Below are 26,079 nucleotides of genomic sequence, written 5' to 3'. Positions count from 1 at the left end.
TACTTTTATGTATTATCATAACTACCAATTTATTCTTTAATTCCTTATTCCTCTTTTTTTTTTATATTTCTTTAACCAGTGTCAGTTACAGAACTTGATCCGACCAAAGTACAATGTTGCATTCAAACACACTTTTAAGGTTTGGCAATATACATAAATTTAATCTCCACACATTTAATATTTCTATTCTTACTACAATTCCTTCCGTTCACTTTCTCATCTTCAATACTATCCTCCTTATTCCAAATTACTGCCTAAACCAACCATAATTGCCTTAGAGTAGATTTTACTACTATTTGGTTCACCCATCTAATCTTATCTTTATCATTAAATTCCCCAATATCGTATTACAGTCCTTTCACTAGTATTTAACTTACAGTATTCTCGAAATAACTTTCTCTTATCATTGAATTCCCCAAATATCGCACTACAGTCTCTAGCAGTTAACTTACAGAATTCTCAAAATAACTTTCACTTACTTAGATTCTATGGTCAGGTGTCTTCATAAGGGCCTTCTATCCTATCCTTATCCAGAGCTGCTATCTTCCGCTATCCAGGGAAATATCTTACAGCTTCCAGGGCATTATCATACGGCATTCGCAACTGCTACTCCGCTTTCAGGATCTGCTACTTTGCCTGTCAGGGCGGCTACCTTCTGTTCCAGGGTTGTTACTTAGCCTTTCAAGACTATTTCAGGATATTATCGCCTTCCTCGGTGGACTGGGTCTTCTAAGGGGATCTTCTCTCATTCTCACTGTTGCAGAACTCCCTTTAACTACCCCTTGCTCGTTCATCTCCTAATTTCTCACTCACTTGCATTTCTCATAATCTCACTTCGAATTTTTCGTCGGCTATTTCTTCATCAACTTTCCATCAACCCTTCCCGACTCACCCATTTCACTAGCACCGCTCAAAAAGTCCTCTCCCCTCGTTCTTTTTTTTTTCACGCTCCTTTCTTTTCCCCTTGTGTCCGTATCCATCCACAATTTGCTCCGGAGTTCGCCACGCCTCTCCACAGTGTTTTCTTCCAATCTCCCTCTTTCTTTTTTCATTTTTCTCTTTTCATTTGTTGGAAGGCCTAGTTCAGCCTGCCCCTTAGCACGTGATTCACTATACCCTTTTTTACAACCTGTTGACATCCGTTGTGTTCTTTGATGTCGGCCGAATACTCCAAAACAACTCTTCCTGTCTCATAACAGCTTGTCTCTATTGCACTCAAAAAACCACAAAACGTGACACTGGATACCATAGCGTCTATTTTTAGAAACTAGTGTGTGCTGTTCAGAATACGTTTCGGGTGTGTGACCCCTCATAAACCTTAAGTTGTTTCTTTGCTATAGACCCCATGCCGTTTTGCCGTAGTTTATCCTTGTATATACCCTAGTATAACGGAAGTTAAGGCTGGACACTGCCCTCATTTCTACTGCTATTTAATTTTTATAACTCCTTCCAGAATAATTCTTATTTCTGTTGGCGATGTTACCACCTTATTCTACTAGCGGCAGGATCAAAAAAAAAAAAAAAAAAAAAAAAAAGGAAAAACCCATTTCTAAAGTCTTTATATTTATTAATTTATTTTTTCCTTTTTTTTTGTAAGATTTTCGGATCTTACAGTTCCTTATGCTCATTTTGCAGATATTCAATCCTTTTACATCTCTTCTCCATCCATATCTGTTTTGTCTTCCTTATTTCCTTTCTAATCAAACTGCCATACATCTTATAATTTCCACAACTTTGTTCTTAAAGTTTTTCCTGCGCTTCATTAGATCTAGTATCTCATTTGTCATCCATTGTTGTTTGGCTTTCCTTTGGGCTCGTCCAAAAATTGCATTTGCAGCATCTGTAATTATCTTCTTGAGCAAGATCCACTCAGATTTTGTATCTCTATCTAGTAGATCAAAATTACTGTCCTCCATTCACTCTTCAGTTGTACTTATGAAATGTCTCCCATATACAGGCTGGCTAAGTTTTGCCAACTTATTCCAACTGCCTGTTCCAACTTTGGCGTTGAAATTTCCCATAACTAGATTGATTCCTTTTCTTTTGGCTCAGTTTAGGATGTACTTGAGGTCTTCTAGGAAACCTTGTTATTTTTCATCAGTGTATGATGTCGTTGGTGCATAAAGATGTTAAGTGGTATTGAAAGAGTATTAAATTTGGTTAATACTGTCCTGCCTGAAAAAGCACAGTATCCATTTAGGAATCTGATCTTTTCATTGCTGATAAGAATTCCTACTCCTAGTGCGGTTAATTTCCACCGAAGTACGTACATGAGCTTTTGGCCTTTCACCGTACTAGTTTCGCCTTGTCCTGGCCATCGCACCTCCCCTAAACCCAGAATATCTATGTTCATATCATCATGTTCTTTTCTGACATTTTCTAATTTCCCTGCTTGATACAAACTTCTGACATTCCACGTCGCAATTAAGTGGTTGATCTTTGTTTTTGAATTTAGTTTTATAAGCATCTGGCTTATCGCTTCAGGATAAGCCAGATGGGTTATCCTGAAAACCGGGGGAGTTATCTTAAAACCGGGGGATTCTTCGCGCCCTCTGGCCATTTAAGGCCTACCCGGAACTGAGGGCCATTTTTGTTTTTTGGCTGGTCATCTGGATTTCTTGGGCTGATTAATGTGGTAATTTCCCCTTGCTTTCCCCATCGCAGTGCTGTAGTCATAGGCTTGCCTAAGTCTTCAGGTATTAGAATTAGTATTAGTAATGGCCGCATGGCGCAAGAAAGCCTATGGCTTATGCTGCACCAGCCAAAAAAAAAAAAAAGAATAAAACAATGATAAAAAAAAATAATAAATAATAATAATAATTAATAAAAGAAAACGAAATTAAACCTATCATCCTATGCGCTTGCCTGACCCTAAGATACTATCCAGATGACCTTTGAATTTCCCAAAACTGTCAGCCTCTACCACCCATGTAGGCAACTTTTTCCAGTAATTTATAACTCGCTGGCTAAAATAAAACTTCCTGCAGTCCAATCTAAACATTTCCCCCCGTAACTTGAATTTATGTCCCCTAGTTCTAGCATCATTTATAATCGTGAAAATTTCTTCCTCAGTCATTCATTTTACTGATGCCTCTCAGAGCCTTAAACACCTCAATCAAATCTCCTCTAAGGTGTCTAGTTTCCAAACTCTCCAACCCACATATTCAAAGTCTTTCTTCATAAGGCCGCCCTTTTGCCGATCTCACCAGGCGAGTTACCCGTCTTTGCAATCCTTTGAAGAAGCTCGATGTCTTTCTTTAGGTGCGGTCTCCATACTTGAACACAGTATTCCAAGTGTGGTCTAACAAAAGCCTTACATAAAGGATTATCACGTCCCTATCTCTACTTGCATGTTTCCAGTCTTGAGCCTAGTTAATGTTAATATCAACTGCCTCAGGTTGGCAATAGTGAGCTGCTGCCCACCACTATGGTTTGTATCGGAGGTTTCCTTCTCCTAGATATCTCTCTTGGTCTGACTCCTATCCTCGAGGACCTGTCCAGCTTTTCTCCCTTCTGGTGGCTGAGCTATCGCTGGCGTAGGTCCCGGGATTGTCAGAGCACGTAGATACCATCGATGGAGGTCAGTCTATTATACTGATTAAAATATTTATATTAATATTCTCTATAAAATATTAATATTCGGGGGGAAGGACTGTATGAATTTTCCTCCCGGAGAATCTAGATTTTCATCCAGTAAAAACAGCAAAATCGACGACAAAATATATGCAGTTTACGGAAATAATGTACTGACCATGAGCTAGCTACCTCGACGTTTAATCTAAAGCAGCCACCTGATCAGCGACATTACTCTGAATTTCTTAATAAAAATATTTTAATTGTTAATATAATTATTTTTGGCCTTGGCTTATTAATATTTAAACTTTTTAAGCACTGAAAGTTTATTCCTGGATAATAGATTGGTTACTATCGTAACTACAAATGTTTCTCTTTTTCAGGTGATTAAAGATTATAAACTGTTTATAGTTGTTGGCGTCTTGGTATTGATTGACGTTGTGATTCTAACCACCTGGCAGATTATTGACCCATTCTACAGGGAAACAAGCACGGGAGCGCCAACAGTAAGTTACAATAAAATAATGGAACACGAAAATTAGTCCAAATTTTGCACAGTGAATCATTAGAAAAATAAATCACAAAGTTATCTGGAAAGAACTGATATTTTTCTCACATTCTCCCTAAATTGTTCATTCGAGATTTAATATCATCTTTAAAATTTTTCTGCATTAGTACAGTTCTAAGTAATTTTATATTGATCATAATAGCTAAATAATCAGTTGATTTTTCAGTATACCTTCATTGCGATAAACAAAATCAAATGTTTCTAATGTGCAACGTTTCGCATACTCCAAATTCACCTGAGATACTAGTGCAACATAGGCAGGAGCGAAGGATCAAAATACAGTCGAACTTCGATTATCCGAACGTCACTTCCTCTTATATCATTGCATCGCGACGCAAAATAGCTGCTCCTAGTTTCAAAGCTAATAAACAGCGTGTTACAGTTATGGTGTGTGCAAATGCATGTGGACAGCATTGTCTACCATTGTTGGTGATTGGAAAATGCAAGGATCCAAGATGCTTTAAAGGTGTAACTTCCCTACCAGTACGATTTCCAAGACTTTATTCCAAGTGTGAAGAGGCATCAAGAAAATGAGGTTAAAGCTGGTAAAGGTTTGCTTATTATCGATAATGTACTATCCCACCCTCCTCTTGATAAACTGAATTCAATTGACAAGAAGTACATTGTCAGGTTTTTACCGCCAAATGTTACAGCCCTGATACAGCCAATGGATCAATCTGTTATAGAAAAACTAAATAAAAATATGTACAAAAATCAATTCTTTCGTCGCTTGCTGCTACCAGAGGGAGATGAAGAAAGCGTGGTTGAGTTTTCAAAGAAGTTCGACGTTAAGAATTGTTGCTACATGTTAGCGGATGCCTGGAAAATTTTGTCGGAGGGAGTCTGAAAAAGGCATGTCATAAACTGTGGTGGTACTGCTGAAGAGACAGTCACACATGTACAACGTTTGAATGAAGACGTAGGTGAGATTGTAACTTTATTTCAAGGGATTCCCGTGTTTTCCGAGTGGGGGCAAGATGATGCAGAGGCATGGTTAAACAACGATGCTGATGATCCTGGTTATCGTATTTTAACCGAAGAAGAAATTGTTGCTTTAGTCCAGGATGAAGAATATGCTGACTTTAACCAAAGTGATTTTGATGACAAAGAGGAAGCGGGGAGTGGGCCCACTCACGCGGAGGCCTTGACTGAGCAACAGTCTGAATGCAGTTCTAATGAGACACTGCTATTAGAGAGGATGATAAACCGCGCCACGAAAAAAAAATTAAAGATTACATATTTTAAAAAATAAACCTTCTCAAGATTCATTATACTCTTATTTGTGTGCAAGTCTCCGTAGCCAAGTAGTCAGGAGCGGGAGTGCAGTAGCACACGCTCTTTGAGTAGACCGGGATTCAAGTCCCTGACTGCTGAATACGGTCGATCTGCCAACCCGCACTGGACCAGCGTGGCAGATTATGGTCCATTTCCCTCAGCATGAATTTTTGAGAAGGCTTCCATCCTGCAGTGGATTGATAATGGCTGCACTTTACTTTACTTTACTTTTGCTTGAGTTGTTTATTTCTGTTTATGTAAAGAAAAGTATGATTTATAGTTGAAACCATGAAAAACAATTAGGTAAGTTCAAAATAAATATAATATACATTATTTCTACAAAACGTTTTGGTTATTATTTACAAACCATTTCTTAAATCAATGATGTTATTTTTTATAATACTTCATATTTAAAAATACAGTACTGTAGTAATAACCGTGCGTACAATGATTTAATTGTAGGCCTAATTATACTTTGTTTCGTATAAACTGGGTATTCTCATGTATGTTCGATTATCCGAAGTACTTGATTAACCGAATCACCTTGGTTCCAATTAGTTCGGATAATCGACATTCTACTGTAATTTCATTAAAATAGCAATGCTCGTAATAACCACTTTAAAAATATAAGACATTACAAATTGTAACTGGATTTCTTTAAGCCTCTTCCACGAAATCAAAAAAGAATTTTACTTTATTATAAATATTAGGAATATTTTGAAGCTCTATAAATTGGGCTGTTGATATATAAAATATCTCATTCGATCCGGAAGCGTAAAGAAACAGAATTTTGAAACAAAATTAAAGTTTTACAACAACTGCAATTATCCTAATTTTGCAGTTAATACAGTTCTACGAATCATAGCAATCTGCCCCATAACTGCAATGTTTCTGACGGCACTATTCCTTCTTATGGTGACTGATTTTTCCTTCACTTTTCACCGCAATTTGCATCTGTATATTTCAGTGAGTTTCCAATTTTAATGCTTCCATGGTTCACTGTTAAGTCTTGACCAGTCAGTAATGTGCAGAAGATACACTACACTTTTACAGATATTTCTGACATCGTCAACATGAGTGATCCAATTGCGTTTATTAGCCACAAATGACACCATGATTGTCTTGAAGAGAAAGTCGGACAGGACCCCGCCATGAGGACACTGGCAGTTATATCACGTGCGATGATCTTTGTTCCAACCTTTAGGAAGATGGTCCTCTTGGATAGGAGAGATTCTAGGAACCAAAGAACATCGCGGAACTTGAAGTAGCCTTCTGAGAAATGTAGCAGTTGGGGATATATAGATGGCATCAAATGCAGAGTAAAGGGAAAGATAAATGACTGACAGTTCTTGACTCTGTTATAAGGCTTCTACGATGTGCAGTGTCGTTGTTGCAAGAGTAGTTATAGTTGACCCTCCTGAGATCTATACCGTATTTGCTGAACCTGCTTACCGTCCGCCCACCAAAGAGAATTTAGTGGATGGTAAGCAGTGATTTCTCCAGAATTTTTATCAATATAGAAGCGCAAGCGATGACCCTGTTTTGGCTTTGGAGGGTTCATTTTTGGTTCTTAGGAAGGGGGCGGTCGGAATACGTGCCCCAATGTGGTGGAAAGTAATAATTTTCGAAGTCTCAAGTCCTCGCCTGAGACCTCGAAATCGTTTTTATTCCCAAAAACTCCAGTTTTCAACCAGGAAATAGAAAATCAACAACAGAACACAAGCAAGTTACAGATATTATATAAGGCGCAATTTGCCTAAGTTGCTGATACGCCTAAAACCGCACAACAACCAACCAACTTCCTCTTGTCTGCTACATGAGTGCCCAGTATGCCATGCTGAAGAATTTCTTGAATTAGACGAAATTTTTGTTGGTTTGGTCATCCCAGTGTTGTCTTCATTTCTGTGTAGTGATTTGGTGTATGAAAGATTTGCAGTTCGGACATGGTACTAAGTGAAAAGCATTGTCAGCGGCTTATTTTGTTACTTTTCCCCTTGTTCGCTTCCAGTTTGTGTGTATTCCTGTGTGTATCCTGGAATCCAGCAAAATCCTATATCATGATTTCTTTGCAATAGCTTTGATACTGAATATTGGATTTCTTGTAGAACTAAACGTTGTGGTTTTAGGAGCATTTGCGACTAAGGCCATATTGCTCCCTACATACTGTCTGTAAACTGCATGTATTCTGTGGTCCATTTTCTGTTTGTTGGACCCGAGTTACCCTCCATCACATCAGGCCATCAGCCATGGGACTACCCAGGTAAGGGGGGAAAATACAGCAACAGAAGAGAAGCAAGAGACTTAGTCACCCTGTGGTAGAAAAGGAACTAACGAGTGCCCCTTCAGATTGCTCGACGGTTGTTCAGACAAATGGGAACTTTACCCACAATCCGTGGCACTTGGGCCACGAAACTTACCCTGTGCAGCAGATTCCAGACTATCCCCCAAATGATGACACCATGCGCTGTGATTACAATTATCATGGTATACATGCAACAACCTTTTCTGAAGGGAGTAACAAATCGATAATCGAAGCATGTGGTTGACGCTTCAGACCCGGGTCTCACCATCTACACACTACAGACATATGCCAAGGTGGTAATGTTGCACCCCGAGAAGCAGGAATAGCCAACTTCAGAGTCGATAATTAAACCTCCCTCCTTTCTTGTCAGACAGTTCAACCCTCAACCAGCCAATGTGGGTAGTTAATGAACCCAGAGATCAAGGGTCATCACGCAAATCAATATTCACCTGACACCAGATTATCGAATCCTCGTAGAGATCAACTCAACGCCTGTCTTCGATTTATAACATTATGGCTGTCTCAATGCGAGGAAAAATTTTTGTCTCAAGATTGAGCCCAGCTACAACGGGGCAAATATCAAGACGATGTTGGCAGTACAGGTATAAGTGAAACCCATCAAGACAAGGCGCCCTACCTACGCCTCTTTTGTCACCTTCTGTTCTCCAGATAAACAATGTGTAATTCTAGATCGTAATATGTGGCCCCCAGGAACCCTGGTTAAACCATTCATTGACATGGATCATAGAAGAAATTTCTTCAACGAAATCAACCGTTCGGCGTAGCAACCAACAGACCAGGAATACATGAACCCAAAATGTATTAATCTCAGTTGCTTGATCCAAAACGTCAGAAGTCTGACCAACAAACTAAATACACTGCAATCACTGCTCGTCATGGAAGAATACTAAATCATATGTATCACATAAACCCAAGAGAAATCACCTAGATACACTCACGCAGCCGACAAGGTCTCTAGAGAATTCAAGAGACGCCAGAAGAGTAGGAGGAATCGCCCTGGTCTTCACAGATCCTTATCAACCAAATAAAATCATCGAAACGCACAACTTTGAAGCTCTATATCTACAGTGTTATCTAACAAGGACACCCAGATACAAGTCTGTATAATATATTTTCCCCCAGATCACACAGAAGAATCAAGAAAACTTGGAAACGGGCCTGAAAACCAAAGTGATAGGCGATTTTAACATTCCTGCACCACGCCATGAAAGAAATTGAAGTCATATTTGCTTCTTTAAGCCTCGCTGAAATTATTACTAGCCCAACCATAGGTAATAGTACACTTGATCTTCTATTCCATAAGATTGACTGCATCTCTGTAATCACCTATTCCTTTAAATTTTACTCTGACCACAATTCAATCAATCGTAAAATCGCCTTACAGGAAAATCACAATCTTCATTTGCCCAGAATAGGAAACCAACCTGAGAAAGAACTGATCTTTTCCATTAAATTACTGAAACCAGGAATTATCCACAGATGACTCAGAGCATTCAACTGAACACACACCTTTCAAATGTCCAGAGGGACATTTGAAAGGTGTGGGTTCAGTTGAATGCTCTCAGTCGTCTAGCCTTCTTCGCATCTAGCATTGTCTTCAAAGATATCTATATCATAATGGTGCACTTAAGCAGCAGAAGGAGACGACAAGGGTCCAAGGATGGCCCTCCCTCCCTTCGAAATTCGAGAGGATATTTGGCTATTACATAAAGCCGAAGAGCTTTATGTAATAGCCAAAGAGGGAGCTGCAAAATAAATTTCCATCACCTCCAGAACCTCTGCGTGGTTTAACTGAACAATCAAAGAAAGGTTCCTCCAAAAGCAGAAGGCCTACCAAAGACGGAGAAAATCTGCAGAATGCAGAAGACTTCAGAGCCTACAAAAAAGGCAAGGGCTCTTTTCTTAAGACAGAAAAGACTAGCCTGCGACCAACTTGCCCTGGACAAGCTGAAAAAAATCTAAAATACTCCAAAAACAGAGCCACAAGAAAATCACTATGAAAGAAGAAATATTATAAGAGTGGACCGAGCTCACTTTTCAACAGACTGACCAACTGCATTTACAGCCGCCAGTAACAATTTCTGGCCTTCCATGCAAACCGCCAAATATCACTCCTAACCATAACCCGAAGCTATCTGACGGAGATTGTCAAAAAACTACCATTGAAAGCCGTAGTCGGCCCTGACCGATTTCCTCTGTTTCTAATAAAAATCTGTAGTGCATATATTATATACCCCCGGTACATAGTTTCAATAAAATAATAAAGTGGAAAGAACTCAATGATCTGGAAAACGTATTTTGTCTGTCCAGTCCCCAAATGCAAAGACCGCAAGCGGACACAACATTTTAGGCCTACACCATCAGCTGTGGGTTCCTTAAGATATTTGAAAAAGCAATTCAGCCTCCATTGCAGATCACTGTTTCAATTACCGGCCCCCGTACCTCCATACCGTGATTAAGGGGAGACTACAAATCGCAACCTAATGGACACCCTTATCAGAATCCAGAAAACCCTCAATGACAGGACACAGCTTGATGTTATTTATTATTTTTTTTTACGTTAAAGCGGCCTATAATAAAATAGATATAACAGCTCTAACCACCAGCATTACTTCACCGTTACATGAAATACTCTCAATATAATTAAATCAATCCTAGAGCATAGACATCTCATCATCTCACATCGTAGCTTCCGGACACCATGCATGACTAATAGGGGTATCCCGCAAGGGGGAGTCCTATCATCAACCCTATTTGCTGCAGTGCTAGAGCCCTTTCTGGCATCTCAAACTAATTTCCCGTCATGCGCTGATGACCTGAAATTTTACATCTTCTAACAAAAGGCAGGTTCTAACCACTACTCTGCAGACAAACAAAAAAATCCATCAACTTGAACAATTTCTGGCCTCGATTAGTGTACAGATTAACCAAGCAAAGAGAGCCCAAATGTCATTCACCTGGAAGAAGTCATACAATAATATCTACGTTACCCTCAATGAATTACCCATTAAAAAAGTTAAAACGCACAAAGATCTGGGGTTAGTATGGGATGAGGATCTGACTTTCCAAGCACATCTCCTGAACACGAAAAGAAAAACGAATTCTGCTATGTGGCAATCCGCCAGGAACTAACGGGGATACACCATGCTGAATTGGTCAAGAAATAAGTCCTTCAATGTCTCTGCCCCATTCCTCTTTATGCAGCACCTATTTGGTAATCGGCCCCTACAACACACTTCAAGTTTCTCAGCCTGGAATACTGCTACTGAAATGGCTCAACTGGCGGACTGGCAACCAGTACACTATTTCTAAGGCCCAACTGTACATCAATCTCGAAGTCACACCATGGAAACAATGCATTATGGCAGCTAACCTTCTTGCACTGGTCAGACTAATCAGAGGTCGACTTTACGCCCCTAATATCAGTGACCTAATAAAAACTCCCCGTACTGCAGGAAGAAGTCAAGTGGACACAAGGTTCCCGCTGAGTATCCGTTTCAGCAACCTCAAAGGCCTGAGACACATGTTCCCAGGAAACAAGGTCGATTTGATAAACAGTCTAACCATCGACCTGGATAAATTCTGCTAAGAGTACACCTACAGACGCCAGAAGCTAATGGATACACACGAATCTATTGTTATGATTCAGAGGAACACCACAAGAAGGAAAATATGGACTGCCTCAACTAAGGAAATACCTTTTTGTACGTATATTTCACGTTTTGATCAAATATTATCTTGCTTAGATTGAGACACTACGGTATTCCACAATTTTCAAGTATGTAATTTAATAATTCTGTAAATACTGTTCCTTTCAGGTTAAGCACTCATGTGGCTCCATGTAACCCCAGACACATGTCCCTGCCTTAACAATTGAATGTAATAAACACCCCCTTACTGCTGTCCAGGGGAGTGGCTCTAGAGCAGAGCAATAAACAGATAATATTAATAATAATAAATACAACATCAGGCGTCTATAAGTTGTTTGGTATATTTTTTGCCTTAGGCGCGGCCCTTGTCCAATTATAGCTATTCAAAAGTGTTGGGACCTTTGTAATCACCTTGCTTTTCCCTCTGGAAATACTTCTAATAGGAATTAGCTAAGGCGTGAGAGTCTGTTTATAAAATTTTGGCTGACGAATATCATTCTTTATAATCAACACTTCGGTTCCTTCTTACTCCATCTTAAAACATTTATTATCTTAATTCATTTTAAACATAGAAAACATGCATAGATAGTTTTGCTTCTTAATTTATCAACTAATTATTTGTTAACTGTTCTTTAGCCATCTCCTGAAAATGAAGATATTGAGATTATTCCCGAGTTGGAGTTCTGTCAGAGCAGCAGAATAACAATTTTTCTTGGTTGCATATATGCTTACAAGGGGCTGTTAATGGTAAGGTTTCCTTGCATACTTTGTGTTATGTATTAAAATTTGCATCTTAAAAGATTTTTGCCATAAGAAAATAACTCATATTGAATAAAATGTTCTAGGCGCTAGTAAGCCACATAATTAGATAGTTCTTATGTATAACAATTGTAATCGTAATAGAAATAGTAACTGTTATTATCCTGAAGAAATAACATAAGAAAATCAAACAAATGAAATCAGAGAGTCTTGTTCCATGCAGTGCGATGTGTAGCAAACATTTTGGAACCCAAAACGCTTTCATAAATTTTCATGGTAGTGACAAAGATCCATATACAACATAAGCCAAAATACTGAATAAAATAAAAATCGTGTTAGTTAAACGCCAATTATAACACTCACATTGAAAAATGAGTTTCTACAATTTCTACAAGGCAATGCTAGATGCGAAGAGTCGTGCCAATGCTAAGATTTTGTTTTGATAATGAGAAATGCCGTGTGATTCAAGTAAACATGGTATACATTATGTTCCTGGAGATGGTAAATGAATTACCGTGTGCCCTATCAAGCCACGCAACATTCAGTACTCCATGCTGAGCTGTAGTCTCTGTGAATTCAGATGCCCCACCTGAATTCACGATTTCCCGTGAAGTTTGAACTTAAGTGAGGCATCTGAGGCAATGCACTTTTCATATAACGATGAATTCAAATTAAATAGCCTCTTAGAACATAGGAAGTTCTCTAACAAAATGTTAAGCATTCTTCATGGCTCTATTAATTTCTTTATAAAATATTTTCCAAAGCGTCGTTAACAAATTCTTTGGCTGTTGTTGATATTTTTTTCCAAATTCAGTCGAAGCAATATAAGAACCCACTTGTAAGCGCGAATTCATCACAACAATCGTTGGAATCATAAAACTTACACTTTGAAAGGATTAACACTGTCATAATTCTGTGATTTGTTTGGTTGATTCTTTTAAACTGGTTCTTGTAGCCTTAATAGCAAAATTGCCTCTTTCACTCATTAGCCGATGGAAACTGAACACACTAAAGCTTTGTTTCCAGCAAATTTACACCTTCTACAATTAAATTTTGATCCGATATTTGTGGATGCCTTGTGAACTCCGGTCACCAGGTCTCGGATTCTATAATACATTAAAAGCAGAGTTATGAAATTCCGTTAAAACAACAAAGAGAAGCCAAGAAATTGGAAATGAAGAATCGGAACCATTTAATATTGTACATTGAATTTGGCCAACGGAAATTGAGGGGTAGGATAACAGGTCAAAAATGGCCCATACGAAACGTCTTAATTTACAAGAATATTGAAAGCACGAGGAGAGTTATTTATACATTTTTAATCTCAATTGGTATAAAGTAATAGAATAGTGATATTTTTGTATTAACGTTAAAATAAATAAACTCGAGGAAAACAAAAGACTATATACAATAAGTAATAATATCCTTGAATAATTATTCCTTCTTTATGTATTGGTAGCTGCTTTGCGCTAGTATTATCTCTTATTCTAAGATTAACTATTTTTAAAAATATTAATATTAAATTAACATTAACAAAATATTAACTTTTGTTCTCTTTTCGATTCAGGCATTTGGCTGCTTTCTAGCCTGGGAAACGCGCCACGTTAGCATACCCGCACTGAATGACTCCAAATACATAGGGATGAGTGTATATAATGTAGTGATCATGTGCGTAATTGGAGCTGCCTTGTCATTTGTGCTTCGAGAACAACAGGATGCAGCATTCATCATCATTTCCATCTTCATCATCTTCTGTTCTACCACGACTCTCTGTTTGGTGTTCGTTCCCAAGGTGAGACTGGTGAGGTTCTTGTCTTTCTTTAATTCACTGTTATTTTCTGCTTTCTTTGAAATATACATGCACACTGCATGATCACTTCGCACACCTCAGATCTTGGAATTGTGCCTGCTTTCTGAATGAAATATTTCACTCCCCGTTTCTTGGCCATGCAGCACTTCCCACCCACTACGGAGTTTCCTACTATCGTGAGTTATTTGCAATTTCACCTCCCCTTTAATGTCGCTTTTCTCCTCTAATTTTACTCCCTTGATGCACACCCTGAATTTATTATATTTAAAAGTCCACTACATGATGATCAGCTCTTAAATAATAAAATATCAATAGGCATGACTAAATATTTTCCGTATTAGTTTAGCTGTGCTTGCTTAACCCAATGAAAAAGGTTAAATTGTTATTTATATTTTATCTATATGAATTCAGTTATATTTGTCTTGGGTATGAGGAGTTCAAATGATAACTACAAGCAATTAAAATTCCTTTCGGAGAAAGAACAGCAGCTTTAGTCAGCTGATACCAGATATATAAGAATGGAGAGTTCCATATGTATCCATATACATATTGGAGGGAAATTCTATACGGTGTAACATAGTATGCGCGCCTTGTTTCGGCAATATTTGTGTCCTAACAATTCTTTCCACAAACTGAGTTAGCATAGCGGACTGTATTCAACTGGTTACAAACAATGCTCAATATCTCATAGAGGGCTTTCCTAATAGTTGTGTATACAAGGTCCCGTAATGTTCTTTTGGGTGATTTCAGTTACATGTGCTGTGATAACGGAGGCTTATTCAAATCGATTGATGGGAGACTTACATCTCATGTGTGGATTTGCTAGATGCTTGCTAAGAGCATCAGCAACAACGGGACTCGAACTCAGATCTTTCCCACCCGGTGTGGGGAAGACGGCGATTCTATCAACTGTGTTACTCACGAGGGCGTCTGTATGCAGAAAACTTCCCTAATTGTCATGCGCCAAATAAGACCTTTCAAGAGAATACAGATAGTGGTAGACAACACCAGAACTGTTAATTTGGAAGAAGGACCCTGAATCACGTTGAAGAAAATGATGGAACCAGCACCCGAAAGATAGCAAGAGTGCAGAACGTGGGATATATGGCTGTGTGGAACATTTTACGGGATCAACGGCTTTATCCATATCATCTTCAGATAGTACAAGGACTTATTGAAGATGACTTACTGCCACGAGAAGCGTTTTGTACTTGGTTTCTACAGATGTGTGCTCGTGATCAGCATTTTCAGAGGTCATTCTCAGTCACCTGACTAGTTACAACTGGAATGACCTGCAAGAAAAGCCAGTAGACGAAGCTTTAGAAATGATCACTAAAAAGCTATACCAAACAGCATTGGAAGGAGCAGCAAAAGAAATCAAAATATCTGAGAGAACAAAAGAATGGTTTAACCCACAACTGAAAGCAAGTTTCCTCAGGAAGCAAAAACTATATAGAAAATGGCAAAGAACGGGTCATCCTGCCGATCACATTCGTTATAAGAAAGAAAGAGCACATTTCATCAAAGCAAAACGACAGGCACACTGCAGTGTTGTTCATAATAAACTAAAAAGAGCAAAAAGAATTACTAGCAATAGAAATAGCACAGAGAATATGACCGAATGCATTTTCAAGGAATGGACTAATAACACTTTTAGTAACCTGCATGGACTGAATCCGATTGAGAACACTGATAATGGTAACAAAATTTTTGAATTCCTGAAAGATTTAAACAAGCGAAACTATTTGGCAATAGAGGAACCAACAAGACCGCCTTTGAGTGAAATACAAATCACCAAAGAGAGCGTAATGAAAGCAATCAACGATTGCCCAATAAGGCCACTGTTGAACCAGACAAATTTCCAATGTTCATCCTTAAGATAAGTAGCCCATTTATAATAGATCTATTACTGCACATCTATCAGGAAATCATTAGGTCAGGAGCTTTCCCGCAAGCCTGGAAAAATTACATTGTAACCCCAATACCAAAGATTAAACACCCAAAATTGGCTAAGGATTACAGACCAATTTCTGTTAGTTGCACCCTACAGAAGGTATTCGAAAAAGCACTGCTTCCCACCATCAATCAACATTGCTTCAGCCATAGACCACCACATTTGCACTCAGTTATTTCGGGTAGATCAACAATAACAAACTTACTGGAAACCCTTTTTCGCGTGCAGAAAGCACTAAATGAGAAAAAGCAAATTGATATTATTTTTTTGGATATCTCCGCAGCCTACGACAACGTCTCAATTCCGGCGCTCATTGCGATTTTAAAGAATTATTTTAATGTAAGAGGAAATTTGTTAACTATAATAACCAGCCTGCTAGAACATAGAAAACTTATTGTTAAGCACCAAAAGCTACAATCTTGCTTTACCATCTCGAAAGGAGTGCCACAAGGGGGAGTTCTTTCGGCTACTCTCTTCGCGGCCGCCCTGGAGCCGTTTCTTGCACGGCACTACAATTTTATAACATATGCTGACGATGTAAAATTCTTCATCACTTCCAAAGACCATGAATCAGCAGAAGGTATTTGTCAGATGGCAAATAGCACAATCCGAGAATTTGAGAGCTACCTGGATTGCATCGGGCTCCGTATTAATGCACAGAAGTCTGCCCAAATGACCATAACTTACAAGCAGAATAAAAATGACATCTCGATCTCTGTGAACGGGTCTAGTGTTGAAAAAGTGCACTCTCACCTGGACCTGGGTCTTAAGTGGGATGACAGACTCACCTTTGCTCAACACTTTGCCCATATGAAGACAAAAATATTCGCCGCTTTATGGGCTACTAGACAGGAACTGGTAGGAATTAGGGATCCTCAGCTAGCGACCAAGTACATTTTAATGTGTGTCCTGCCAATTGCAATGTATGCCTCGCAAATCTGGTCTTCAGCTCCAGATTCACATTATAAGTCCGTCCTTGGGATCGAGTACTGGTTCTTGCGATGGCTTAACAGAGTTGCTGGCCACCCTTTTACTATCTCAAGGGCCATTCTCTACTCAAACCTTAACATCGCACCCTAGATGCAGCGGACAATTAACAGGAACATACACACTCTCGCACAAATGCTCACAGGCAGAGTAGATGCTCCAGTCCTGGATAATATTCTAGTTAAACCGCGTGCCACTGGTAGACGTTACGGAGAAGTAAATAATCCACTGCGTTCAGTCCTGAACAATCTTAGTAGCCTGCAAAGATTCTTCCCATCAAATGCAGCGAAAATATTTAACTCACTACACATAGATGCCGAAAAACTGTGTGAGGATGCAACATACCGGAAAGAGATCTTCCAGGATTCGTACAGACTTACCGAAATATGAATCGGCTGCAAAGTACCAAAGAATTGTGAATAAAAGTGAAACTTTCTGCGTTAAGAACAATAATAATTTGTTGACTGTAAAAATATACCTTCTGTAACAGGTATGTTAATATGTAATTTATAGATGGAATTATTAGTGAATTGTGAATATATGAGTTGTGTAATGTATGTAGAGAATCATTAATATGTGAATACTGTATATATTAAACATAAAATGTGTATAAAATGTATTTCGGGACGAGACTACGTGTTCAGTATATGTAACCCACTGCACGTAGTATCTCGTACCCTGATATGTACTTAGCACCCTCCTGGCACTTTGCCGTCCCGGGGTGGTTTCCTTATGGAAATAAACAGATAATAATAATAATAATAATTTTCTATCCGCTGTAATGTTTACTGCTGAAGTTGGATTTATTAGGGATGGTGTGATCGATTTTCACAATGCTCATCGATGGGCTGAAGTAAATTCCCATGCCATTGCTCAAACAAGAATAATCTAGCAACAATTCAGCATGGATTCATGGGCAGGAATAATTGGTTACAATTTAATCGGGACTGTTCTTCTGCTGGGAGATTAACAGGAGCATCATACTGCATTTTTAAGAGAAAATTTAAATGAGAAGTTGGAAGAAGTTACACGTGATGTCATTCGTCGCACGTTGTTAATGAACAACGATGGTTTGCCTCATTTTAGCCGTGTTACTAGAAACTTCTTTGATGAGCGATTTCCTAATAAATGGATAGGTCGTGCAGGACCCATTGTATGGCCTGCACGTTCTCCGGACCGGAATTCATTGTTTATTCCACACCAATTAACATTGAAATGTTCCACCAACGTGTAGAACAAGCTGCCAGAAAATCCGACAGACATCTGGAAGTTTTGAGCATGTGAGGAGGTCTATGATGAGGCGTTTGCAGGCTTATATCCAGGCACAGTGATCATTTTTAGCATTTCCTGTAAAGGTAAGCAGATAGGCGCTGGAACACAAAAATGGCTGTGACCCGGAAATAAGGCGAAATAAGTCCATGTTTCAGGTCTTAAATCCATCCCTGAAATAAGTCCCACATGTTATGATACACCCTGTATATCTAAATAAATAAATCCTAAAACAGCAGATCTGCACAGTTTATTTATCATTTAATACTGGACACTGAATCTGCCGACACTATCTGCCGACTATTAAAATTATGGATATAAATCCAGTAAAATAATTAAAATAAAAACCGTATGGTAGAACAGCTGTGCAATAAAAGAGGAAGAACGTGTAAACAATCGCAAGGTTTCAAGAAAATTTCCTCTTCCGTAATCAGCTGAAAAACATACGCAGTTACAACTGCTATTATAGATCGCTGATTAGATTATGCGTATCCCGTCATTGTGGTAAAATAAAATGAGGTACAGCAGCGTTGCCCTCGCGGTAGCACAATTGATGGAATAGCCTTCTTCCCCACACTGGGTGGGAAAAAAACCTGAGTTCGAATCCCGTCGATCATGTGATGTGTTTTATACGCCTTTTTCACAACTTTTCGGAATCAGTCGATATCAAGCGAGGGTAGCATGGTTTTCCCTCTCGGAAATTCTGGTTTATAATCCAGCAATGAAGCAAATCGACCCCAGAACACATTCAAGTTTCACCCAGTATATATGGAGCAATATGGCCTAAGCCGTTAATGCGCCTACAACAAACAATTTGCAGGGTTATGCAGAGGGCTGACAAAAAATTCATCATTTATCTAGCATCGCATCGAACTCTGTGCGATGCATTACAACGTTTTCGAACTTGCCATAATACGCACCTGTATTTATTATACGTACATCTAATATTTTGGATGTGAAAGCTTCTAACCACTTAATCTCAAACCAACATAAACTGTTGCTGACAGCCTTCACCATCCATATTCGACAGTTGATGATGATAGCATGAAATCGAATGACGGTACCACCCCTATTCAGTAATGCCGGGAAAGACCACGACAGATGGGAAAGGTAGTACGGCAACTTCGTCAGACATTCCTGCAAAGTATCAAACAAGAATATAATGCTTCAGCAGAGGTCGCCGCGTTAAATTCACTACGAGCAAAATTCTACAGAGTAAAATTCTTGGGTAAAAGAGTAAAGTAAAATTCCACAGAATAAAATTCTTGGAAAAAATTCGAGTTTTTGCAGGTATGTATGTGGAGAATGTCTGCTGTATGGTGTGTATCGTGGGAACAATGAAATTCAGACATGAATTCCATTGTTCCCACGATACACACCATACAGCAGACATTCTCCACATACATACCTGCAAAAACTCGAATTTTTTCCAAGAATTTTTCTCATACCATGAGAAACAGCGTGAGAAGCTGTTTCTCATGGTATGACCTGGTACCTTTAGTGGTTGTGCCGGAAAACCATGAACGCCGACGCTTTCTTTAACATTTGGACAGTTCCTTGACCCCTACGTATTTGGTACAGATCCATTTTTGTTTCAACAAAATAATGCCCAATGCCATAGCGCCGGTGATGTTCGAAAATGGTTTATGGACTTGAATGCACAAAGTTAGAATGGCCGACTCACAGTACCAATTCGATTTGAACCCTATAGAATGCCTACGAGAATGTCGGGCAAATGGACCAACGCGTCACACATCGATAACCAACCAGTCACAGTTCTACACCCGCTGAGGTCTATCCGACACGCTATTAAAGTGAGTGGCAACGATGTCAATGTGAAGACAACTGTCCGTATACTTTCTGGAGGTTTGGTATACTATTTGGAATGCACAATGCATGAAGTATAGCAGTAAAATGGCCTCGCCGATTTTAACACCGGACATTTGAGATGTTGAAAATGGTCGTCTGGTCTGACGAATCTCGGTTCCAGTTATTCCATGATGAGCAAGACCATGGGTGTGGCAAAAGCAGAGCTATTTCCTTGCACATAATTAAGTCTTTTGATACCAATAGATTAACTTTGAATGTCGCAGCATACTTGAACGTTGTTGCCGACTTGATGCATTCCTTTATGCCCACAGCTTTATCCATCTGGTAATGGTTACTTCCAGAAGAAATATGCGCCCTAAAAATCTGAAAGTATAGTTCGTTCGGAAATGGTTCTAGGAACATCAGGATGACTATGCTACACGAATATTTCATGGCCTACTCGGTCATCGAATCTTAACCTGATGCATCTAAGCATCTGTTGGAGAAGTTGAAGAATTCGGCACCATCAATCCTGGGTAAACTGCGGGACACAGTTGAGTCCGCATTTGGACATCATCCCTATTAAATGCCATTGGCACTTCTTGGAGTACATGCCAAATATGCGAGATTTAGGTACCTCAGAGAAAGAATCCTGACAATTTTTTTTTCCAAATGATGTATCCCAAAAATTGCGATCCTTAATTTGGAAGAATCCAACATATGCACCTCATACTCCCTTACAAAATTCGCACATTGTGCTTTGCACATCTTGAAGCATCTGTATTCAAGTTAGCACGTGCATCTGTGTATTACTAATTTTCCCTTTCAAATAACAGTAATTTATCAAACTAATTTTCTGTCCGTTCGATATTTCTATGTTCCATTCGAAAAATCTTATTTCAATTTAAAAGAATTGCATATTCATACTAACTGAAATTGAATACACCAATCGTATATAACCAAAACTTTATTAAAGATAAAATAAAATAAAGCAGGATAAAATGATTGTTGTAAAAGTAAAAATGCAATGACAACTAGACTTAAAAGCGATAAAAATATAGAAACAATAGATCAGAATTTCATATTTCCGTGTTCGTTCTGCTACAAACAAATAATAATTTGTTCCTCACTTGCTGACTTTCCAACCTGTCGACAGTGCTGGATCTCTGGAACTGGCCTTCCGGATAATTAGAAAGATTTTTAAGGATCGTCGACTAAAACCGATCGTCACCGTACAAGCAAACATCAAAGTAACCAGCAGTGTCAATTCAGTATCACCCCCTTAGGTTCAGACCTCTCTCTTCAGGAGAGGAACGTTTCGGAGCTTCGGTGTTAATTTACAGAACAATCTTCAATGTTAATTTACAAAAATCTTCCCAATTTCAAAGGCTTAACCATTATGCTGATCCATTATACTGAAATGGAATCCATCTCCCTTTCCACCGCACCTCAAATTATTTTGCATCTTTCACAACTTGAGCCAGAAGCAAGTTTGCAAAATCTCCACTACAGATCGGGCCTAATCTTGTCGTCATCTCAACTTGGTATACTTGAAGCCTCTTCTCTCTTCCACTCGGAGCACATATCAATATCATTCCATATTCATGTTCAACATCCTCATCGACGCAGAAGTGTATTAGCACAGAAAGGTAGATTCGTCCTGCAGCAACCTGGCTGTTATCCTTGAAGCTGCTCCTTACTTCCTCCAAGTTCGATGCAGATGTGATCACTAGCCACCTGATTATATCTGTACAGAAAGTAATTTCATGTTCCTCGTGACTTACAAATAAAGAATCCTCCTTGGTGCAACATACATACAACCTTCCTCCTACCCAAGGTAAACCAAGGACATTTGTTTACCTTGGGTAGGAGGAAGGAAAACATCCATCTGATAACAGATAGATATGCTATCCAAGATAGTCTCGTTAAAAATAAAGATTATCCTTTTTGGAACTACATAAAGAACAACAATAAGAACTAATTCGACGGTATTGACCAACAAGTCCATTGCCGAATCCTTTATCAAAGCTGTTACAGGCCTCCATTTGACTTACATCCTCATTTGGAAATGCTGTTTGAAGAGGATCTCGAGCTGCTACAATCTTCACATCGTTCTTGAACCAAAGCCGATCACACAAGGCTCAGATCGAACGTTTAAATTGTGCGTGGATGCTTCGGTGCTTCTTAAAATCCTGTTGCTGCTCCGGCTGTGTATTACGTGTTGACTGATTTGATGGAGTACTTCCGGCAGTCGGTTTTGGCTTCTTCGCTTTTCTTTTACAACTGGGCTTCGAGGACTGTTCATCGTTTTCATTTCCATGACTCCTCCTTCCAAATTCACTTCTAACATTTCTGGGGCGATGCAAGGCTATGAACATGTGGCTGGTCCTTCTCTGGCTTCTTTGTTCAACTCCATCGCACGCTGTAATTTCTTCTGCTGTCGAAATAGTTTAGATCTCTCCTTTGTACTCAATGGAGGTGGTTTTGGGGAGTGGCACTGCACGTATACTTGCTCTAAACGCCTCACAACGCTCACTATTAGTCTTCGACATGTTGAATTATAATTTTTTTCCGTCGAAATTTTTTATTAAATACGGTGGAGAATGACGAAAGAAATAGCATGACGCAATCAGTATGGATATTCATTGAATCATGCATCGCTCTTGCCTGGTTGGTGCAATGGTGTGGGAGGGGGGGATGAATCATTTCGTTTCGCATTTTCTTGGCGATGTTTGTTAATCCACGGACGCAATGCACATGCACGTGCGCTATATGCCTTACGACGCGCACTGTAGTGGACTCCCGCTTTACGCTCACTACACGATATGCAGTAAGCGCCGGTCATTGTGATCTCGTTTACAAATTGAATTTTAATTCTATTAACGGTGATTATAATAAGCGAAAATAGGAGCAATAAAAGTAAAGATATAAAGCACAGATTTACACTTTATTACCTTACCAATTAAGAAAATTAAATGATACGTGAAAATCGGAAGAATATTTTCCACAGGTTAACAAAATAAAAAATAAAAAAAAAGAACGGAAGGCAAGCAAGAAGTCAACTAGGCCGGGTATTTCCATGTAGTCACCTTCCCACTACTAACCACGCCTAACATCGCTTAATTTAGTGATCGCACGAGAACATGGGAATTTAACCTAGTACAATAACTGGCTGTTCTTAGTGCCTGTAATGCGTTTACTTATGGCAACGGGTCGCATTTTCATCGTGTTTTTTGTCAATCCACGAACGCAAGTTACTCCCCTCTTAAAACTGCCTGGACCGCGCCTAAAGAAGTTTCACTTCAAAAGTCTCATTACTCTCGCTGAACAAGAGTTTGATATGCCGCTCAGAGATTTCTCTAGCAACTACTCAGATAGACCTGATGGGATTCCTGCTATTTTATAAAAGAAAACTACCCGTGTCTTGAAATTAATTATTCTTGAAATTTTTAATCTCTTTCCTAAGACTAGAATATTGCCCTTTCCACTTCGAACAGGTCAAAGTATTGTCCATATTTACCCTTCACTCACTCGCGCCCGCAATTGTAACAAACGTGGCGTCTACTTAACCCTTCTTTTTTATTATAAATAATTAATTTTTAGCGTTTTCACTGAACGGTGATCATTATGATTTGCTAAACCCAATTAAAAAATATCGAACGAAAATAAATGCCAGAAACCAATAATATAATAATAAAAAAAAATTTATCGTCTATTTTTAGAATTTAATGTCACCGATCCCCAGATTGAATACGCTCGCTTGGCGTCTGGCAGACGTAACGTGAAGTGTATTTTGTCAGCTGTTCGTGTTCAGCCAGCGAAATAAAAGCATTACGACAAGATTGAACACCTATCCCTGGTATCTCACGGACACCACGTGGGAATGTAAGTTGCCTAGAAGAAAGGTAGACACTTTTTATCACTTTGCATCTGTTAAACGTCAAACAAATTTAAATGTCTCGTAATTCATAGTATAACTAGATAGGGAATATTAGTTCGGAAAGACACACGGAGGATTTGTTTTATTTCCAGATTTAAAAAAAAATAACAAATTTAAAACGTCTGTCAAAAGCCGTGCTAGCAGGTGAAGGTTAAAAAGTTTCAGATCCTCTCCTAAATGGTTAGGAGAGGATCTGAAAGCCAGAACAGCTTTTTGAAACTATTTCACACTGCTGCTCACAAATTTTACTAAATCTACCTGTCATCCTTCATTTTTAAACACAAACATTTATAAATGATGATCTTCTCTGGTCTTGATTCTCATTGTCTCTGGTCCAATTTGAATGGGGTGAAAATTTCTTCCAAACATAGATTTAACCACAGAAAATTAGTTGTTGATATTTTGCTGCCCAACTGGAAATTCATCTCAGAATTTCTGGATCACTACACTAAAGCCGATGTCATCTAAACCGATATCTCCAAAGCTTGGATATGGTTCCTCGTGATATTCTTATCAGTAAAGTCTACAGCGTGCGCAAAACCATTTTTCCGAGCTTCGCAGCTGCATCACAAATGGTACCCTAACAGTAATCGTCAATCAAGGAAAATCTAGACTCTTCCCTCCTTGATGTGAACACGGGATCTTCTCTGGTCTTGGTTCTCATTGTCTCTGGTCCAATTTGAATGGGGTGAAACTTTCTTCCAAATGCCAATTCATCTCTATCTCAGCAAGTGCTTCATCCTATATCAACTCTCAATTCCATCTGCAAATGCGATCCTGTAAAGCGCGTACACTTTATTTCTCCTACAACGGCCGCTTCGATCTATGCATTCGTAACACTCTCACTAAGGCTCAAAAACGCATGGATTCATTAAGAGAGCTTTTACAGATTTAAAAACCACAGATTCCTTTATTCTATACAAATCTTTCGTATAGAATAAAAAAAAACGATAAAAAATATTATCTTTCGTATAGTATTGCTTAGCCTAGAATTTGATTTTCCTCTATAAAATCCTTCTAGAGTCACTCTCAAGAACAAAACTGAAGCTGTCCTGATGAATTTTGTACATTACTTAAATTTTCCGAAATCCTCTCTACTACCCACAACATACGCGTATTCTACGAATCCCTCTGTGTCTATTTCAGTAGCTTCACTTCAGAAGAATTGATGCAGACCTAAAACTACTCAGCTAAATCCTATTAAGTAAATATGACGTCCTAGTATCCTGCAAAGTATAAACAGTCATGTAGCACCTAGGACTACTAGGAATCTCAATTCCGTCCACATCACCAAATGAAATATGAAAATAAAGTAATCTCCTCTCAACAGGATCTTCCAATCAGATGGATCTCTGATTCACTTTTTTACCAACATCAAGGATGTGCCAAGAAAAGCACTTGTACTCCTGTGAATTCAAAGATATGGAATTAGTATCTATAATAATGCATTTTTTAAACTTTATTTTTCCCTAGCCATCATTTATTTTTTTCCCTAGCAATAAATATGGCTATAGCCATGTATACAGGGCGATTCAGGAGGAATGGTAAATATTTTGGGAGGTTATAGTATCGATTATTCTGAGTAAAAAAGTTCATATAAATATGTGTCCAATTCTCAATAGATACGAAGATACAGTATCTGTATCTTCAGCTGTTTGAAACAGGCGCGCACAAAGCCATTATGAGAGGTATTAAAGAACGATGACTTATTGACTTTTTGAATGATACAAAACTCAAAATAATTGACAATTTTTTTACAGTTCACAATAAATGTTCGAAAATCCCACCGCCAGCCTCAGTGCACTTTGCAACTCTTGTGGTAATATGACGTGCTGTTCTTCTGAGGTCGTCTTGGCGTTCCTTTATAAGGACAGCAGCATCCAAAATGCGAGCAAGCAATTCGTCTCTTGTATTCCCCTTTTCTTTGTATACTACTTTTCATCCATCCCTACAAACAAAAAATCTAACGGAGTGAGGTCTGTAGACCTTGGTGGCCAATGAACGGGATCACCACGGCCGATCTATCTTACAGGGAAAGTTCGATTTAGATATTGTATCACCAGAGGGTATAATGTGCAGGAGCTCAGTTATGTTGAAAGTACATACCAATCTTTGTAGCCAAGGGAACATCCTCCAATAGTAGTGGAAGTTCGTTTTGCAGA

General features: G+C 38.8%; 1 protein-coding gene across 3 annotated transcripts in view; it reads left to right on the top strand.

Annotated features, from left to right (window-relative positions):
* The window catches only part of GABA-B-R2 (gamma-aminobutyric acid type B receptor subunit 2), a 312,110-nt gene that overhangs the window by 265,093 nt on the left and 20,938 nt on the right, over positions 1-26,079 (top strand). Inside the window, exons 13-15 of one of the 3 annotated variants that reach the window (XM_090388970.1) lie at positions 3,957-4,079; positions 12,026-12,136; positions 13,716-13,940. In XM_090388970.1, the coding sequence (XP_090245096.1) occupies positions 3,957-4,079; positions 12,026-12,136; positions 13,716-13,940 (459 nt within the window). Of the gene's footprint in view, positions 1-3,956; positions 4,080-12,025; positions 12,137-13,715; positions 13,950-26,079 lie in introns of all 3 variants that reach the window. The other 2 variants (XM_090388969.1, XM_090388971.1) reach the window with 2 other exon arrangements.

The sequence above is a fragment of the Mastigoproctus giganteus genome, chromosome 14 (assembly GCF_048544385.1).
Source record: "Mastigoproctus giganteus isolate SK-2022 chromosome 14, ASM4854438v1, whole genome shotgun sequence".
In the NCBI taxonomy this organism is placed as follows: Eukaryota; Metazoa; Arthropoda; class Arachnida; order Uropygi; family Thelyphonidae; genus Mastigoproctus; species Mastigoproctus giganteus.
Note: the sequence above shows the minus strand (reverse complement) of the source record. Positions and strands in the feature narration are given on the sequence as shown.